The sequence below is a fragment of the Fukomys damarensis genome, unplaced genomic scaffold (assembly GCF_012274545.1).
Source record: "Fukomys damarensis isolate Sample0158 unplaced genomic scaffold, DMR_v1.0_HiC HiC_scaffold_25, whole genome shotgun sequence".
Taxonomy (NCBI): domain Eukaryota; kingdom Metazoa; phylum Chordata; class Mammalia; order Rodentia; family Bathyergidae; genus Fukomys; species Fukomys damarensis.
The window spans coordinates 17039036-17055495 of NW_022900937.1; the positions used below are offsets into that span (position 1 = coordinate 17039036).

The 16460-nt window shown below is 39.6% G+C and overlaps 1 protein-coding gene across 1 annotated transcript in view; it reads right to left on the bottom strand.

Annotated features, from left to right (window-relative positions):
- The window catches only part of Clpx (caseinolytic mitochondrial matrix peptidase chaperone subunit X), a 36685-nt gene extending 21748 nt beyond the window's left edge, over positions 1 to 14937 (bottom strand). The window contains exons 1-3 of the mRNA XM_010641137.3: positions 14579 to 14937; positions 7288 to 7448; positions 5413 to 5530 (exon numbers count right to left, since the gene is read on the bottom strand). Coding sequence (XP_010639439.1) covers positions 5413 to 5530; positions 7288 to 7448; positions 14579 to 14657 — 358 coding nt within the window. The 5' untranslated portion in view covers positions 14658 to 14937. The remainder of the gene's footprint in view (positions 1 to 5412; positions 5531 to 7287; positions 7449 to 14578) is intronic.
- Between the last annotated feature and the right edge of the window lie 1523 nt (positions 14938 to 16460).

Genomic DNA, 16460 nt, shown 5'->3' on the forward strand with positions numbered 1-16460 from the left:
GAAAATCTTGGCCCAGCTACATTTTTGAAAAAAGATTAATAACCAGAATATATAAAGAATTTAAAAACTTAACAGCAAAAAGAAAAAATCAAATAGTCCAATCAATGGGCAGATGAACTAAACAGACACTTCTCAAAAGAAGTACAAATGGCAAATATATATGAAAAAATGTTCAACATCTTGAGAAATTCAAATAAAAACTACAGTGTGGGCCATGGATTTCACTCAGTGCCTGCCTTGCGAGCTCAAGGTCCAGAGTTCAATCCCTAGTACTGGGGAAAAAAATAAAAACAAGCCAAAACAAAAAAACTACAGTGTGATTCTATCTCACTCCAGTCAGAAGGGCATTCATCAAGAATACAAGAAACAGTTGGGCGTGGTGGCGCATGCTTGTAATCGCAGCACTCAGGAGGCTGAGCAGGAGGATCCCTGTGAGTTTGAGACCAGCCTGAGCTACACAGTGAGTTCCAGGTCAGACTCAACTACATAGTAAAACCCTGTCTCAAAAATAAAAAAACCATTCTATCTCACTCCAGTCAGAAGGGCATTCATCAAGAATACAAGAAACAGTTGGGCGTGGTGGCGCATGCTTGTAATCGCAGCACTCAGGAGGCTGAGCAGGAGGATCCCTGTGAGTTTGAGACCAGCCTGAGCTACACAGTGAGTTCCAGGTCAGACTCAACTACATAGTAAAACCCTGTCTCAAAAATAAAAAAACCCTCCCTGGTGTGAATATTCTGCAACAATGCATAAGATTCTAATAAGATTACTGACATTTAGAAATTTTAAGAAAGGAGCTAAAGGTGTAGGAGGTGTGATGTAGATAATTAAACCAATGTAACAGATTGAGACGAAAATTCCCTGGGACACAGTATACAAGTACAATCATCACAAACTAGTTCTGGCTTGGAATAGAAGTCATATGGTGAAGTGGAAATAAAAATGGAGCATAAATCAATTTCATATTTAGATATCAAGAGCTACTTGAAGTAATAATTCTCTGGATCATTAAAATTGGAAGGCTATTCTAACTTTGTGGTGTTTTTATTCATCCAAAGAATACGTATTTTCCCAAAGTCTTTTTGTGAAATGAGAACACAATATTTTTTATGAGAATTAAAGTTATGCAATGAAAAAGACTCTTTAAAAAACATGCTAAATAAAGTGTTTATAGATGGGGAGGGGAGGAGGGGGTGAAGGGAGGGCAGAGGTAAGGGGAAAAAATGAGAATCAAGACTTGCCATGTAGAGGTACATTATCCCAACAATGAATGTAACTGTACTGTATCCCTAAAATGTACCAATAAACTCAATAAAATTAAAAAAAAAATAAAAATAAAAAAACCCTAAAAAGAATATAAGAAACACTAAATGCTGGCCAGAATCTAAGGAAAAGGAAACCTTCTCGCCTGTTGCTGAAAATGTAAATTAGTACATCAACTGTGGAAATCAATTTGGAGGTTCCTGAAAGAAAAAAGAAAGAAAGAAATAATTTGATCCAGCTATACTACTCCTTGGTATGTACCTTAAGCCATTATATTGTAGGCTACTGACATACCCATGTTTATTGAGGCACAATTCACAATAGCCAAGGTATGGAACCAGCCTAGATGTCCTTCCATAGATGAATTAAAAAAATAATATAGATATAACATATATTATATATAACATGTTACATATATTTATATATATAAAATCTGTGCACACATATACATATATATATGCACAATGGGGTATCATTCAGACAAATAAAAACGAAATTTTTTTATTTGCAGAAAAATACATTTGGAGATCATGTTGAAGAAAACAAACCAGACTCAGAAAGAAAAATATTATTCGTTCTCCTGAATATGTAGAATCTAAAAAAGATGAAAGCAGAAAGGAAGATGGGATGGTAGAACATGCTTATAATCCTAGCACTATGGGAGGATAATGCGAAGGTACTGCAAGTTTGGTCATCTTAGTTAGATCCTGTCTCAAAATTTAAATGATTAAAAAGGACTAAGGATATAGCTCAGGGAGAAAGGCCTGGATTCAGTACTCAGGACCACCCCCCGCAAAAAAACAGAAGGGAGACTATTACTAGACAAGAGGAAGGAATAAGGGAGAAGAGGGAGGAGGGGAGGGCTTATAAGACAGGGTAACATGGAAAGAATAAAAATATATGATACACACTGCAACCCTATATTCTGTAACATTTATAAGCATTAATAACAGGAAAAAAGAAAAAAAGGGCAACCTATTATGTAATTTTATTATGTGAAATATCCAAAATACGCACATCCATATAGATAAAAACTAGATTAATAGCTGTCATGGCTAAAGTGACTGCTAAGAGCTATGAGGTTTCTTTTTGGGGTGATAAAAATGTTCTACAATGAGATGAAGCCAGGCAAGGTGTTGCAGGCTTTCAATGCCACAGGAAAAGCAGCAGTTCATGGCTAGCCTGCACTACAAAATGAGTTCAAGGCCAGCCTGGACTGAAAAACAAGACTCTGTCTCAACAAAACACAACACACACACACACAAACACACACACACACACACACACACACACACACAACCACCAAAAATTATTACTAAGTGTAATTTTACAAAATAAATAACTTGAGATAAAAAAGAAACCAAAACAAAGCCCTCCCATTAGGAACAGGATAGCTCAAGTTTAACAGGTATACACAGAGTATTCTCAGCATTCAAAGAGACATGTTCTGAAGAAGCTTTTATTGTGAGTTGGCGAAACCGAGAGGAAGGGCTCGGGGAACTGCTCGGGCCTGCAAGTAAAGCTCCAAAGAGGGACAGTGTCATGTTCATCATCTGTGTACTTTCTGAGCCTGGGCAATTCACTTTTTTTTCCTTTTTGTTTTTGAGATAAGGCCTCACTATGTGGCTCAGGCTGGCCTCAAATTCTCAGGGATTCTCCTGCCTCAGCCTCCCAAGTGCTGGGATTACAGGCATGTGCCACCATGCCAGGGCAAAGTGTGTACTTTTATTTTACTTTTCTCTTCCAAATTTGGAATCCCATGTTGCTACCTCTAGTTAGAATTCCCAAAGGCAATGAGTCTCAGCCTCAAGTTCATTACAGTGGTGTTTCTGCCCTTGGTCTGTTAAGTACAGATTCTAGGACTCCTTCTCATAGCTATACAACCTTAATCCCTAGGGAAGACCCTTTGGAAACTGTTAAGAATCACCTACATGCAATGATTAATACACTAGCTTTTTTTTTTCTCTTCCAAATTTGGAATCCCATGTTGCTACCTCTAGTTAGAATTCCCAAAGGCAATGAGTCTCAGCCTCAAGTTCATTACAGTGGTGTTTCTGCCCTTGGTCTGTTAAGTACAGATTCTAGGACTCCTTCTCATAGCTATACAACCTTAATCCCTAGGGAAGACCCTTTGGAAACTGTTAAGAATCACCTACATGCAATGATTAATACAATCTAGCTTTTTTTTTTAATAGTACTGGGGATCAAACTAAAGGGTACTGTACTACTAAGCTATATTTCTAGGTCTTTTTCCTTTTTTATTTTGCAACAAGGTCTTCCTAAATTCCCCAGGCTGGACTTGAACATGTGATCCTCCTGCTTCAAGCAGCTAGGATTATAGGCATGCATCATCATTCCCAGAATCCTGGCAGGTTTTGAAAACAATGCATAAAAAAAAGTTTAACTCAAGAAGAGCTACTTTACCCCTAAAGAATCTCTAGCTGGTAGAAACTCATGGAGTTGAATCTTCAGGAAAGCAAAATTTCACTGCTATTTGACTGTGAATGAATTACTTAACTTTGCTAAGCCTTAGCTTCTTATAAAAATGAGAAACTCCCAATCCTGACAAAAATAAGGTTGTAAGAGCAAAATTATGTTTGTTGGCATTTAATAATTCAGTTTCTTTCCTGTTCTACTTTAAGAAACTACTCTTAAGGTCTGTAAAGGTTGAACTCTTTCTCTGAATCAAAATATATATGAAACTCATACATTAAGAAATTCTCAAGAGTCAGGTATGGAGGTGCACACCTGTAATCTTAGCACTCAGGAGGCTGAGGCAGGAGGATCACTGTGAGTTCAAGGCCAGCCTGAACTATGTCAAAAGCAAACAAACAAAAGCCCTCCAAAATCTCATACTCTATAGATTTTTTTTTTGGTACAGGGGATCACACTTGGGTCCTTGAGCTTGTAAGGCAGGCAGCGGAACCACTGAGCTAAATCCCTGGCCCTCCAGAATTTTAACTACATCAAATTTGTTCAGAAAGTTTTATAATTCAGTTCTATCACTTTTATGTTGTGATCCAAATTAAATTTCATTCAAACTGACTCTTCTTTTGTCAGGAAAAACCATGAAGATTGGTAATATTCCAGCTATGAAACAGGGACACTTTAAAATTCTAAAACTATAAAAACATGCTATTCCATAGTATTCTTTCATATGGTGACCAATAAATATTAATGATAAATGTGAAATTATACCTCAGGTTTTTATAATGGGGTTAGAATACAGAGAATCTTCTCCAGCTAATCATTAGATACTAAAAGTTTTAAGAAACCCATCCATTGGCCCTTTTACAACTGGACTGTTTGACATGGTGGTGCAATGTAATCTACCCTTGAGTCATTATCATTAACTGTAAATTATGTAGGCAAAAAGTTATTTGATGCTTTCAATTTCATGCTTGAAAGAAAAGTATCTGCAATAGCATCTCTGCATTTTAGACAGTTACTAACACTAACAGAAAAAGTATGATGGTTTATGTATTCCTTCTGTTAGTATCTGAATCATTAATAATTATCAGACTCCCCTCAAAAATTAGCAGACCCTTCCTAGAATTGAGGGCTTACCTTCTGTTAACTAGTTAATAATAAGTAGTATCTTAATATTCGAATGATTATCCTTTCAGTCGCACAGCATCCTCAGTAAGTATTTGAAGAATGTAATAATAAATATAGAATACATCTTGGCTCACTATGACCCAATGATCACACATATTAAAACTCTCAAAATTGAAATCTGAAATAAGGACACTATAGTAAAATAAAGAAACAAAGAGTTTTCTTAATATACTTCTTTATTTTTGTTTTTGTTTGTTTGTTTTTTGAGACAGGGTCTCACTATGTAGTTGGAACTGACCTTGAACCATGTATCCCAGGCTGGTCTCAAACTCACTGGGATCCTCCTGCCTCAGCCTCCCAGTGCTGCGATTACAGGTATGTGCCGCCACACCTGGCTTAATCTACTTCTTAATACAACAGGGCAAAGTACTACAAGTCCTGAAAATTTTTAGTATCTGCTGACTATTTAGAGAATCACCTGAGCTTAGGAAGAAAATTACTCTAGTTTATACAACTTTTACACTTCTATACATTTAATGACTTACAGAATAGACAGGGGAAAAAAGGAACAGTAGAAGAAATAAAACTTACACACAAAGGTCTCTACATGTGTGCACAAGTCGCCACATTTAGGACAGCGCAGCTGGTTTCCACCTTTTCCAGAATTCCCAGAGCCTGATTTCTTACTGCTTCCCTCACTCACGGATTTCTACCATTTGTGGGGGAGAAAAAAAAAAGAGGGTCAATTATTCAGAAGATCACTAAAACAGAGCTTAATTTTCAGAATGGAATTATTAATGTAGTTTATATGCCATCATTACTAGTGTCAAAATATCTATTTACACAAATCAGTCCTAGTAAACATATATATTTACCTGTAGTCCTCTTACACAGGCTGTGCCAAAATTATTATATAACAAATAGCTTCCCTTTAAAGACTCAATAAATATTAGAAAAAAGTTATTATGGTTAAAAAAAAAGACTTTTCAAAGGAATTGCATCAGGAGTTACTATCATGCCAGGTGGTGACTTCGTATTCTGACATGTAACTTTTTTTTTTTTATTTTAAAAATGGGAATAGCCAGGTGTGGTGGTGACGCCTGTAATCCCAGCACTTGAGAGGTTGAGGATCACCATGAGCTTGAGGCCTAGCCTAGGCTACACTGTGAGCGCAAGGACAGCCTGAACTACATAATGAGCCCCTTTCTCAAAACAAACAAACAAATAAACAAACAAAACAGGGCAAGGGATTTAACTCAGTGGCACTGTACCTGCCTTGCAAGCGCAAGGTCCTGAGTTCAATCTCTAGTACTGGAAAAAAAAAGGAATAATTTCTCTTACTTCTGAGAGTGCTATTAGGATTAAGTATGAATATAAAAGTACTTAGCATGGCTGGGCGTGGGTGGTGGTGCATGCCTATAATCCCAGCACTGGGGAAGCTGAGGCAGGAGGATCACTGCTAGTTCAAGACCAGCCTGTGCTACAGTTACAGGGCAGTCTGAACTACATAGTGAGACCCTGTCTCAAAAAAAAAAAAACCAAAACCAAAACCAAAACAAAGACAAAAAACCCCAAAACCAAAATCCAAAAAACAAAAACAAAAAAAAAACCCCAAAACTAGTATATAATATGAAATCAAGTGTAATTCAAATTCGCATAATAACAAAAATCTAATAATTCATTGACCTAATACAACTTGCTAGCTACACAGTAGCCCAACTTGAAATCCAAGACTTTTAGGTAAAGCATGAAAAGTGAAGATTTTACTACCCTGAGTTGTAAGAATTATATCAAAACAGGAAATGATAAGCCGGGTGTGGTGGCTGTAAATTTGAGACCAGCCTGGACTTCATAGTGAGGTCCAGGTCAGTCTCAACTACATAGTGAGACCATCTCAAAAAAACAACCAAAAAACAAAAAGCAAAAAAAACAAGAAATGGTTATTCTTTATTCAATCTTGTCTACAAAGATTATTTAAGGATGCTAATCACTACTTTGAGGTGTTAAAATTTTTAATTATTGCTTACTAAATGCAATGCTTATAAAAGCAAAATTTATAGCCCAAACTGAAACAAAATTAAATTCTTCAGATTATCTTACATATCTCATACTTCCTACAGAAAACATAAGCCAACAAGATACACAGTGCTATTGTTATATGTGATTTAGCTCAGTGGCACTGCATCTGCCTTGTGAGCACAAGATCCTGAGTTTGATTCCCAGTACTGAGAGTAAAGAAAAAAAAAAAACAAAGAGAGAACCGAGGGCTGGGATGCAGCTCAGTGGACAATGTTTGCCTCCTGTGAACAAGGTCCTGGGTTTAATCCCAAGCACTGCAAAAACACCAAAAAAAAAAAAAAAAAAAAAAAAAAAAAAAAAAAAAAAAAAAAAAAAAAAAAAAGCAAAAAAGAATAAAAAAAGACATTCAAATATGAGTATAGGTGCCAATAAAGGTAAAATAATCACCTTATTTCCATCTCCAGAGCCATCTTTATTTGTCCCATCTTTTGAGGCAAAGTATGCTGGTGTTTCTGAAAAGGTTCTCAGAGGGGCTCTGCGCAGAATCTGAGTTTCAAAGGTCCCAAGCCTTCCTAAAACTGGTATATGAATGCGACCACAAGAAATACCTGAAAATAAAATGAAATGTATTATTCTACACATCAAATATTGACACGCTTCAATAAAAGCCTTCAAAACAAACAAAAATATCCCTTGAGCATAAAGGTTGAAAAAAGCTGTCATTGCCACAGTAGTAGGACACACTGAAAGAGAAAACAGCTGTATCATCAGAGGCAAAGTCCTAAAAAACAAGTGAGGCCAGGGCCTCTGAAAAATTCCAGGTAAATAAATATTTTCTGTGTCTATTCTTTCAAAGTGAGGCAAGATGACTCAGATGATAACAATGTGTGATTCTTTGAAAATGTGGGGAAAATCCCACACCTGTTGAGGTCATTATTTTTTCTTTTCTTTTTGCTGTTTGTTTGTTTTTAATGGAGACAGGGTCTTGCTATATAATCCTAGCTTGGTCTGAACTTGCTGTATAGCCCAAGCTGGTCTCAAACTCTCATGCCTCCTACCTCAGCCTCCAGAACACTGGGATTATATATATGCAACACAATGCCTAACTATTACTGTTATAGTATTTCTACCAGTGAGAATATATTTGACAATAACTCTTCTCTCTTTGGTTATAGGAGTAGTACCTGTAACAAAGGAAACAAGTTTCAACCATTTTTAAAACTTATGTGCTAGTCCACTTACACGAGGTGTTTAGTACTCAAAAATCATACGTTGCCAGGCATGGTGGCACATACCTGTAATCCCAGCCTCGGGAGGCTGAGGCACGAGAATTGCTGTGAGTTCAAGACCAGCCTGGGCTACATAGTAAGTTCTAGGTTAGTCTCAACTAAATAGTGAGACCCTATCTCAAAAAGAAAAAAAAAAAAAGAAAAAGAAAAAAATCATACAGAGTTGAATGGTGCTTACTGAGGGTTGGAAGGAATGAAGAGTTACTGCTGACAATAGGCACAGAATTTCAGATTTACAAATGAAAAGAATTATGGACATAGATTGTGATGATGGCTGTTCAACACTGTGAATGTATTTATTACTGTTACATTAGATAGATATGGATAGATTTGGTCCATGGGATCTATTTGTTGCCTAATTTTTTTCTCATGTAAATTAAAAAAAAAATCTCAAAATAAATTATAGCCAATGAAAAAAGAGACATTGGATACTGTAGGGCACCAACTCCCAAGCTGGTCTTTAAGACTGTCCCTTGCACAAAAAAGTTGAACGGCTAGAGCTTAAAATTTTATAGATTTCTGTACTACAGGGCTACTCAGAAGCTTGCATAAATATATCAAAATTAAATGCCAAGAAATGAGAGGTTTTCTAGAAATTTAAGGACAATATTATTATTGGAGATAAGTAAACAAAAAATTTGGAGTGGGGAGGTTACCTAATTAAAAAAATTTAAGAAAGTTATTTGGGAAAAAAAAAAAAAACTAACTTGGCTTCTCTCATTTTATTCCCTGCAACATTCGTGAGTAAGGCTTCAAAACTTCATTTGTGTACCTGTTAGGGCCTTCTTGGGGGAGGGGGTGTTTTGAAAGTCTTGCTGTGTGATTTAGGCTAGCCTTGAACTCACTATGTAGCCCAGGATGGCCTCATACTCCCAATCCTCCTGTGTGAGCCTTCCTGTTAGGACTTTTAATAGAACATCCATCCATACATACGCTGTACCAAAATGCAAAAAACTGGTTTAAATGTATGCTTCTCAATTAAAAACAAAAACAAAAGCAAACACCTGCTTAGTTGTACCTGACTGGGCTGAGGTAAAAGGACTGCAAATTCAGGCCTAGCTTGGGCAACTAATCGAGACCCTATCTTAATACCAAAAAAATGAGCTTAGAGTGGTGAGACAAACCTGTAACTGCAGCACTCTGAGAGGCAGGAGGGTTGCAAGTGTGAGCCCAAATTGGGGAACTTAAGAGACTTAGCAAGACTATATCAAAATTCTTAAAAAAAACTAAAAAGGGATAGGGATGTAGCTCAACATGAAGACCCCAGGTTCAATCTCCGGTGCCACAAAATAATAAAAAATAAAAATGAAAAAGTTAAAGGACTGGGATATAACTTAGTAGCCCATGGATTCAATAACAGATATACAATGTAAGATATGTGTGTGTGTATATATACACACTAAATCAAACTAATCTAGGATTTTTAATCTTTTTTTGTGTGTCATGAACCCCTCAGGCAGTGTCAGGAAGCTTTTGAATGGATCTCAGAACGTTTTTAAATGTACAGAATAAAATACATAACAGGGCAAATCAATTATGCTGAAGTAATTATAAAAATATTTTCAGGGCCAGAGATGTAGCTCAGTGGTATTGCTAGTGGCTGCCTAGAACGTTGCCAAGTGCTGGACTCAATCCCCAGCACTGAAAATAATATATATGCATTTTCATAAACAAAATTAGATTTAATAGCTCTGTTAATAACTATCATGATTTCAAAGTAGCAAAAAGTATCAGGAGTATTTTGAGGTATCAGAAACTGTAATATATGGAAATATTTGTGATTTTAACTGGTGACAAATTTAGGCTATTGTGATTTTGTTTCTTATATTTACAATTAAAGGAAATGCTGTATTTCACTTCAAGATTAGTGAAAATACAGTTCAGGGAACATCTGAATTCTATCCATGGGCTCCTTAGGGAACTGTGAACCTCAGGCGAAGAACCCCTGAAAACTATAAAAGTATTCCTGTGTATTTTGCAAGACTACTTGGCAACAAGATAAAAGCCAGTTAAAAGTTAAACTATTTAAAGGTGGATGTGGTGGCGCACGCCTGTAATCCCAGCACTCAGGAGGTTGAGGCTGGAAGATCGCTGCAAGTTCAAGAACAGCCTGAGCTACATGACGAGTTCCATGGCAGTCTGAACTACTCAGTGAGACCCTGTCTCAAAACAAACAAAAAAAAAGTTTAACTATTTACAAAACATCTGTCACACAGAGCCTCTGAGTTTCGGAGCAGATGCTTTAAAAAATGAATACTAGAATACTGCACACCCATTTTAGGCCTATTAAGAAGTAGGAGCGATCCCAGCACTCTGGCAGGCTGAGACACGTGAACTCTTAAATTCAAGCCCAGCCCTTGGCACTTAACAACTTAGTGAGGCCCTGTTACAAAAATAAAGGGCTGGAGATACAGCACATTGCAAAGACCCTGGGTTCAGTTTCCGATACAAAAACAGAAATAGAAGAAAGAAGGAAGGAGGAGGAGAAGCAGCAGCAACCAGGATGATAAGTGTTATGCCCAGGGCCAAAATCCTGTTGTCTCAGCTACTGGGAAGGCTGAAGTAGGAGGACTGCAAATTCAAGGGCAGACTAGGTAGCAAGATTCTGATTCAAAATAAAGTAAAATAAGCTGGGCGTGGTGGCTCACACCTGTAATCCCAACACTCGGGAGGCAGAGGCAAGAGGAACTATAAAGTGAGACCCTGTCTCAACGCACACGCACACACACACACACACACACACACACACACGCACGCACACACACACAAACACACACACACACACTCACAGTAAAATAAACTAGAGATGTACAGTTCAGTGTAGAGCACTTAGTTAGCATGCCTGAGGCCCTGGGTTCAATCCCCAGTCCCCAGAACTGCACAAAAAGATAAAAAAGGTAAGAAATTTAATCATTTTGTCTTATTTTATATTGACAAGAAAATTAAAATCTAAATATTTTTAAGGTAGGCAGTATTTAACAATCATGAAAATTATGGATGCTAACATGTCTAAGTTCTTCAAGTATCTTTTGAATGGGCAAAGAATAAAAGTAGATCTTTGCAAGTCTACATTTCTTACAGTCAAATTCAGACCAAACACTTGTTAGATCCTTTACAATGCAACCAGGCATTTCTTAATGGACATCTTTAAAATGCAAAGTGACCTCATATAATGCAAGGTATATTTTTAAAATATACATCAATTTGGATAGGACATTCAAAAATTTTTCTATTTTACTATAGATTTCATATTCAAATAAGGACAAAAACACATTAAATCTGATATATACCATAGTCTATCAGGAAAATAAAACATATAGTATCTAATAGGAAGATATACTAAATAAGTTTCAAACTATCATTTAAAATTTTTAAAGTCTAATTTATAGCTAAATGGATGCAACTTGAGACCATACTCAAGTGAAATAAATCAGATACACAAATTTAAATACCACACTGTTTCTCTGGTGTGAGAAACCAAAACTGGAAGCGACTAAAATGTATAATAGATATTGGGGAATGTGAAGAAAATGTTCAAAAGGGAAAAGAAACAAGGGAGGGGGTTGGGAGAAAGGAAGCAAAGGACAAGGAAAAAAAGGGAAAGAAGGAAAAATGGAAACAAAGCTTTATATGGAGAGGAGGGGGTCCAGAGAAGGGGGAAAGGGGAAAAAAAGAGGCAGGACAGCCGGGTGTGCTGGGTGTGATCCCAACACTTGGGAGGCTGAGACAGGAGGATTGCTGTGAGTTTGAGACCAGCCTGGGCTACAAAGTGAGTTCCAGGTCAGTCTCAACTACACAGTGAGACCCTGTCTCAAACACAAAACAAAACAAAAAAAAGAGGCAGGACATATTATGTACAGATGCAAATTCCCTTTGTGTATATTTAAAATGTACTGTAGGCTGGGCATTTAGCTCAGTGGTTCTGCCACCTGCCTCGCAAGTGCAAGGCAAGTTCAATCCCTGGTACTAGAAAAAATAAAACAAATAAAATGCACCAGTAAACGTTTGCTTTAAAAAAAAAAGTAAGAAAGTCTAGGAGATGGTCTGGGGATGTAGCTCAGCAGTAAGCACTTGCCCAATATGTGAGACACTGGGTTCATTTCCTAGTACTGCAAGAAAACAAACAAAAAAATCTAGCAGGCATGGAGGCACATGCCTGTAATCCCAGCACTCAGGAGGCTGAGGCAGGAGGATTGTTGTGAGTTTGAGACCAGCCTGGACTACACAGTGAGTTCCAGGTCAGTCTCAATTACATAGTGAGACCCTATCTCAAAAAACAAAACAAAACAAAAAGTCTAGCTCGGTAAGGCAAGTCCATGAAAATTATTTAGAACTCAACTCTTTCCTTAAATTCTTAATTAGTTATACTGAGAATTCTCCCACTATCTCTTGTTAGAAAATCAGAGGTATTTTGATGAGAAATTCTTAATTCTAATGTTTATAAGAACAGTAAACTAAGTCAGGCATGGTGGTACATGCCTGTATTACAAAAGTCCAACAGGTGGAAGCAGGAAGATTACAAATTTAAACCCAGGCTGACAAGGTGAGATCCTGTCTCAAAAAAATATGCTATTTTTGATTGTTTTTTTGGAGACGGGATCTCACTATGTAGATAAGGCTGGCCTTGAACTCACTCTGTAGACCAGGCTGCCCTCAAACTCTCTGCGATTCTCCTGCCTCAGCCTCCTGAGTGCTGGGACTACAGGATTGTGCCACCAAGACTGGCAGTCTGTATTCTGAGATAGGATCTTGCTCTGTGATTCAGGTTGGCCTTGAACTCACCTCCTGACTCAACTTTCTGAGTGCTGGGATTACAGGTATGTGCCACCACGCCCAGTTAAAAAAAAAAAAGCTTAAAGGTTTAAGGATGTAGCTCTGTGCAAAGATCCTGGCTGGGTTCAATCCCCAGTACCACTTAACAAATACTGTATGATGTGGGGTACAGCCTCAGATTTGAAGCTTAATTTACTTCTTTAAGAAGAAAACAATGGTTCTGTATTTCTGTAAGTCTCTGGCAAACTTTATTAACAGATACATAAATAAATAATAACCATTAATTTGTGTTGGTTTACCTAATTATGTATCTTTACAACAGATAATATAAATTTTAAAAGAAAACAGTGGTTGTTTTGAAATTAATAACCACTTATTTCCTTTGATTCATAATTTTCAGGGACTCTTAGAACAGATCGAGAAATTTCTCAAAGGCTTTCCTGCCCAGAAAGAACACTCAAATTTATTTACCCTTAGAAATGCTACTAATTTCTCTAATTCACCAGATATAAATATGAAGGTAAGGTATTCACTACCTGCAGCACCGGTTCTCAACAAATGTATGCCAAATAAACTGGTTAAAAACTGTCACTTTCGAGTGTTTACAAATCAAAGTTTTGGAACTGGGGCATCTTTCCCTACTAGGTTTAAGAATGTTTTGGCCACATTCACTCCCTTACATATACATATCATTTTACAAAATGTTCCTCCTACATGATTCCATGTTATTTTTTGTGTAGTAAATAAACTGTCAGGACATAGTAAATAAGGATTTCATAACCAAAAAATTAAGAAATTAATTCATGGGCCCTAAACTTATAAAGGATACCAAATTTGTTTAGGAGTTAGGGATTATAAAAGGCTCTAGCTGGGCTTGGTGGTACACACCTGGAATCCCAGCACTTGAGGGGTAGGAAAGTACATAGCAGAGACCCTGTCTCAAAATAAACAGGATCTACACTCATAGTCTTGATATACACAGATTTGGGAAGAGAAAAATGGTTTCTTTTCCGGAATCTCTTGGCTGGAGCGCCCGCCAAGCCTTCACAGCTCTAGATAAAACAAGTAAACAAGAGCCGCTCTTGGGAAACTATCAAGGCCGACAAACTAGGGAAGCCGGCAAGAGACTGTGGATATGCCTAAGTATTTCGAAATCAATTCCAGACATCGTTTTCCCAAATTTCCTCGGCTGTTTCCCCGCAGGCCCCAAGAGCTATCCGTTGCCGAGAAGTATTTTGAGCCCTGTTTATGCTCCAGTGTTGACGACCGCACAATGACAGTGACTTCGCCAGTGTCGCGCGGCCTGCGTCCCGAACCTCCAGCTGGGCGCCCCAAGTGATCCCTAAAGTGACAACTCGTCAGCCGACATTCCCGAGGGGAACCAGGGCGGGCTGAGTGCGTCGGAGGACACTTTGCGTCTCTTTCAGAGTTTATGCGAAGTGGCCGCATTCCGGCTCCAAACTCAGGAGGCCTGAGAGCGCGCAGGCAGGCAAGAAGAACAAACAGGGTTTACTTCAAATTTGGGAAGCCGCTGTTCCACCGGCTAGGAGAGTCCCTATCCGATCCGGAAGGTGGCGGTTTCGGGCGGGACGGGCCTCGCACTCTCCCCGAGTCCTCATCAGTCGACCGGTCCGCTCTCCACTAGCCGCAGCCTCTGGCGCGGACCCCTTCCTTACCTCTCTGCGCCGAGACGAGCGAGGTGGTGATGAGCCGGGCCGCAGCCGCGCCGCAGGTGCAAGCGCCGCAGCTGGACATCTTGGCCGGGCCTAGGCCGGGCCTTCGCCCCTCCTGACCTCAGGGTCTAGGCCGACCGACTCCTATACGCGGGGCGCGATGACGTGGTTTCGAACCCTCCTGCCGGCCAGAAGCCGGATACAGAGTGCACTCGACAGGTAGCCAGGCCCGCTCGCTCGGAGGGTCCCACCGCCTTCCACTCGCCAGGCACCTCTACCTCCTCCTCCCTCCTCCCCCCCACCCCCGCCTACCGGGCCCAGGGAGCGTGCGCGAGCCTGCGCCCTAGACCCAGGGAGGGGGCGTGGGTATGCGCGTGCGTGCTTGAGACCTCAAAGTACGGGGATGAAAGGGGGCGGTGACCTGGTTGCCAATGAACGCGCTACGGCAAGTGGCTAGTCCCAAACGTCCCAACAAGCAAACTTTCCGGAAGTTCCTTGATTTAGAGTTGAAAAGTTTTACACGCGGAACCGTGCGTGCTGCGAGTCGTCTGAGCCCTTCTTAGTTAAGCTCCTCGTGGGGTTATCTTTCATTGATGGCAGGGAAGCTCAAAGCGAGACAGGTGGTTTAGATACCCCCAAGAGAGTCTTTAAAGTGACTCCTGGGATTGGACGTGTTGCTGTTAGAGCGCTTATTCAGCATGCCCCGGGGCCCCCGCCCCCAATCCAGCCAGCCCTACGTAAAATGACTTGGCAACCACTGACTCTTATGATTGAATATGTTCCTTCCCTCAGAGATTCCACATCCCGAGCTTTTTGGGTCTTTGGTTTCCTCATTTTTACGGCGTTAAAGTGGTATCTTAACCTAATTCCATGAGCAACAACTTTTGGAAGGTGATAGCTCTCTTCCAAGCCTAGTGATGATTAAACTTTCAGCTCTTGCTTCTCTCTCCGGTACCGGGGGTGGGGGTGGGGGAGCTGTGTCAAGAAAAAATTGGAGGGCCGGGGATTTATCTCGGTAGCGCTGCTCCTGCCTTGCAAGCGCCAAGTCCCGCGTTCCATCCCCGGTATCAAAAAAAAAGCCTTCAGCTTTTGTGAGTGCAAGAGTTCTTTACAATCTTTAAAAAAAATGATCACACTCTAGAAAAGTACCTTTATGGACCCCTCTTCTGCTACTCTCTGAGCCCTATTTCTGCAGGGCCTGCTTCCAATGCAGTCAAAGCAAATCCAAGAAAACATAAATTTTAAAAAAGAAAAGAAAAGAAAAAAAGCAAATCAATTACCTACACAAGGTAGACAATAGCAATAAGTGAATCAGATACATTTCTAATCTTATACTAATTACCTTTTGTATAAGAGTGATCAACTCAGCCGGGCGTGGTGGCGCATGCCTGTAATCCCAGCACTCGGGAGGCTGAGGCAGGAGAATCACTGAGTTCGAGATCAGCCTGGGCTACAAAGTGAGTTCCAGGTCAGACTCAACTACATAGTGAGACCCTGTATCAAACCCCCCCCCCAAAAAAAAGATCAACTCTGACCCCCAGAGAAATTACTAGGTGAGTTTGAGTATGTCTAGGTCTGAGCTTTGGGGAAGGGAATCCTGGAAGTGAGAGTCAAGCCCAGGCCAAACACCAGGTCACTCAAATCAGCCCTCATCAACCTCCAGCCAGAAAAATGTGGCTTCTTGTTCCCTGGACCAGTCCATAAGAAGGGGCATTGGCTTGACCCAGGCCACATGGTTCTTTCTCCCTTGGGGAACTGACTCCTGGTACTTCTCAGGTTAAAGTGGCAGAGGCCAGTTTGGCCTTTAATCCCAGCACTGCTGAGGCAGTACAATTGCGGTTCAAGCTCAGCCTTGGCATTTTAATAATTCAGTGAGCTGTGTCTC